Raw genomic sequence first — 4,163 nt, 5'->3', positions numbered from 1 at the left:
TAGACCTAGTTGGTCCACTGGCAACAGCACAAGGAAATTGCAGATTTGCAGTAGTTGCAATAGACTACTTCACCAAATGGGCCAAAGCCAAACCACTGGCTGTCATAACATCGGTTTCGGTACAAAAATTCTTCTGGCAAAACATTGTCTGCTGGTTTTGAGTCCCAAGAGAACTAACCGTTGACAACGGCAAACAGTTTGACTGCATCTTATTCATAGATTTCTGCGCCAGCATCGGCACGAAGATAAAATTCTCGTCTGTATACCACCCGGAATCAAACGGAGCTGTGGAAAGGGCGAATAGCACCATATTTACTGCAGTCAAAAAATGTTTGTTCGATCAGAAAAAGGGCAAATGGGTCGATGAGCTCCCAAGAGTCGTATGGTCCCATAACACGATAGATCCAGGGCAACAGGCTTTACTCCGTTCAAGCTCCTATTCGGAACCGAAGCCGTAACCCCTGAAGAAATAAAAAACAAGAGTCCAAGAGTCCTTAAGGCCGAGGATGTGGATGAAATTGCCAGAATTGAGAAAGACATGATTGAGCTCGACATCAACAAGGCCATCGAAAACCTGGACAAGTATCAGGAAGAAACCCGAAGATGGAGGGACCAATACATTCGAGAGAGATAGATCAATGTCGGCGACCTCGTCATCAAGAGGAAAAAGAATTGGAAAAACCCAGGCAAGCTACAAGAAACTTGGGAGGGCCCCTACATTGTCACAAAAAGTGGCAGGCCTGGCTCGTTCCACCTCGCAGACCAGCAGGGAAACAATCTCCCACACACTTGGAATATTGACAACTTATGAAAATACTATCCATAACTGTTCATGTTACCTTTCAGCTTGCGGAACTATAAGCAACGCCGAAGGTAATGAGTAGTTTTTTCTTTTTTACTTTTAATTTTACCTCATTTGTGAGGTCATAAAGTCCGAACTGCACTCTTTTCCTTGCTAGGGGCTCCATAATGGAGGCAAGGTTTTTAACGAGGCATATCGATGTACACCTTTTTTCACAATGAAAGAAAGGAAGTTTCCCCTAAAAATCCAGAATCCAAAAATGCAACAACAAGTTGCGTGACCTCGCGCCAGAGTGCGGAGGAGATTTAGCGTGTAAAATGCAACAACAAGTTGCGTGACCTCGCACCAAAGTGCGGAGGAGATTTAGCGCATAAAATGCAACAACAGGTTGCGTGACCTCGCATCAGAGTGCGGAGGAGATTTAGCGCATAAAATGCGACAACAAGTTGCGTGACCTCGCACCAGAGTGTGTAGGAGTTCTAACGTGCAAATGCAACAACAAGTTGCGTGACCTCGCACCAGAGCGCGGAGGAATTCCAACGTGTAAATGCAATGCCACTATAGATTAAAGATGCCAAATACTCCAATAGCAAGTTACCTCTCCGACTTCTATCTTGCAACATCGCAAGGGGGTTACATTTTTTGAAAAAACACAAAAAATTTCTACGACTCTGCAAGAGAAGGGTCTACAAGTGTATGTCATCTGACTTCTCTCTTGCAACATCGCAAGGGGGGTGACGTTTTTCAAGAAAAATAGGAAAAATTTCTGTAACTCCGCAAGAGAAGGGTTTGCAAGTCCGTGTCATCTAACCTCGTAAAGTGCTAAATGACATTTTCGATCTTGCTCAGCAAAGTCAAAAATGGCAGTAAACACAATCAAAGTCAAAAAAGAAGCTCCGATAAGGAGACTGATTTCTTCACGAGTATCGACCAGATGGGCAGGTGCATTTTCAAAGCAATGCATCGGCCCGACCTTGCACGAAGTCAACCAACGCAAAATACAACAACAAATCTAGACGGCTACGGTTGAAGCGACTCTGGGTCGCTGTATCAACCGACTTTCGCATTTTTTAAGTCGGCGGGTTGCCTGAAACGGCAACCCGACTTCGACTTATCTAACCTCGCAGCGGGTCCACTTTGCTAGAAACAAGCGCGTTTGGATAGAATAAAGCACGCAATAATTACAAAGTCGGATACATGACAAAAAGCTGACACATGAGTACATTACAGGGCATAGTTTCACAGACTAATAAAGTATCTAACGTCGTCAACTTTATACACCAAAACCAACAAGTCAAAATCCCCCCCTAGCATGCAACAACCTACTCCTCAACATCCTTGTCCTCGTCATCCGCGCCAGACTGCAAGCGTAGCTGTGCCAACTGCTCACGCGCAAGCCCCTTTACATAATCCTGCCCGGAGGTCAACCACAAGCGATCAAACAAGTTTTTCTTCGCATTCTCCACGACGTTAGACTTCATAGCGGAGCCAATCTCTGGGGCAGTCAGCATAACATAATTATCTTCAGAAATATTCCTAATATGCTAGCATCCTTGTTGTTCCAGCAAGTGAAGGGCGCTATCCTAGCAGAACACAGTGGAGTAGTCAGTCAAGCCTTCGAGGACCTCGGGGAGATTCTTAACCTCGTCTAAAATCCACTCGAACATCCGTTTGCATCCCCCATCCAACGGGCAGTCATCAGGTTCAGCACAAAACGCACCGAGGGAGGCTTTGTAAGCTTTGTGAACTTTCTCAAACCTCTCCCTCAGTGTGGTCTCAATCTGGCTCAACAGTCTTGCCTTCGTTTCCAACTCAGGCTCCATCTAGCTAACCTTAGACCTCAAATCCACAATAACCTCGCTGTCGCGCTAAGCACCTTCGCGTAGGCCTTCAATTGTCCTTTTCCTTCACCTGGCCCTCCAGCTGCATCACATCCACCACCAAGCGATCAATCTCGTCGCCCCTGGCCTCGTACTTGTCACCGAGTCTGCGAGAGTCCTCTTTCAGCTCAGCATTCTCAGCCTTGTCCTTCTTCATCTCCAAGGACATGGCAGCGATAGTCGCCTCCAGCGAAGCTACCTTCTTCGAAACCTCCAAGGCTGCTTTCTCGCTCTTAGCAAGCCGATCCCTCATAATCATCGAAGAGTAAGGCCCTGTTTGGCACAGCTCCACTCCTAAACTCCAGCAACTCCATCAAAAAATTCAGCCAAACACCCCAACTCCAAAACTCCATGGAGTTGCCAACTCCATGGAGCTGTAGTGCAAATGGAGGTGGAGTTTTGGAGTACCTCTTTTGCTGCTCCAGAAACCACTCTTTTAAACCTCCTTGCGGAGTTGGTGGATAATTACCCACCTATGCCACTGGTTATGGAAAAAATGTTTCGTTCTATTCCTAGACATGTTCCCCGTCCCTTTCCCCGTCCCGTGCCTCCCTCTGTCGGCTTTGTTCTCACGACAGCATGGCACCATTCGGGTTTTGGCCACCGCCCCCGCCGCCGGCCGCCCTAGCCCCACTACCGGCCGCACCCCCCGCCGCCGGCCACCCCCACCACCGCCCGCCCTAGCCTCACCACCGGCCGCACCCCCCGCCGCCAGCCGCACCCCCCGCGGCCGGCCCTAGCCTCACCACCGGCCGCACCCCCCGCTGCCAGCCGCACCCCCGCCGCCAGCCGCACCATCCCGCCGCCGGCCGCACCCCCCGCCGCCGGCACCAGAGGCCCCGGCCACGCTGGTTGTCGCAGCAGCGAGGCCATGGAAGGGGCGGGGCTGCTAACAGTGCCTTCCCCTCCTCTTCCTCCGGGTGCGAGTTCCCATGCCCATCCTCGATGGCGCAGCCCATAGGCCGACGAGCCCCGCCGTAGGGGCGGGGGTTGACGCCGTCCCCATTCCGACCATGGCCGAGGCCGAGGCCGAGGCGGCCACAGCCGCCGTCAGCCGCGATGGCCATGTTAGTGCCCCATCCTACCATGTCCATCACGACGCTCGGTGTCGGTGGTGCCACCTACTGCAGGAAGTTGTCGTCCCTGTTGTTGTTGCGTTCCGGTGGTGCGGCGTGGAAGACGATGGCCGGTGGCGCTGGCGTCGGTGGCAGGGATGAGGACGGTGACGTGGCAGCGACGAGGATGTCCCAGCTGCACTTGGTGAGGGTGCGCTCGAGCTTGTGCGCGTTCTGGTGGCCGCCCAGCGCCTGTGAGCTGTAGAACCTGTGGTGGCAGTAGTTGCAGGCGAAGGACTCCCCCGGGTGGCAGCCGTCGTCGACGGCGGGGACGGCGACAACGGCAGGTCCAAGGCAGCGGCCGCGGGGAGAGAGGTCGTTGAGGCTGACACCGTGGGCACCCGACGCCGGCAGCTCGTTCTCCAT

The 4,163-nt window shown here is 52.1% G+C and overlaps 1 protein-coding gene across 1 annotated transcript; it reads right to left on the bottom strand.

Annotated features, from left to right (window-relative positions):
- Positions 1–3,803: 3,803 nt before the first annotated feature.
- Positions 3,804–4,163, bottom strand: LOC101786156 (zinc finger protein 3-like). Its single transcript, XM_004980385.1, has one exon. The coding sequence runs from the start codon at positions 4,161–4,163 to the stop codon at positions 3,804–3,806; it is 360 nt and encodes a 119-aa protein (XP_004980442.1).

Source organism: Setaria italica, chromosome VIII, assembly GCF_000263155.2.
Source record: "Setaria italica strain Yugu1 chromosome VIII, Setaria_italica_v2.0, whole genome shotgun sequence".
Lineage (NCBI taxonomy): Eukaryota > Viridiplantae > Streptophyta > Magnoliopsida > Poales > Poaceae > Setaria > Setaria italica.
The sequence above is the reverse complement of the archived record's forward strand: the minus strand, read 5'-3'. Positions and strand labels throughout refer to the sequence as shown.

What these genes read in the sequence shown, in the direction of transcription:
- LOC101786156 (XM_004980385.1), bottom strand. Translation starts at nt 4,163, where the DNA reads ATGGAGAACGAGCTGCCGGCGTCGGGTGCCCACGGTGTCAGCCTCAAC.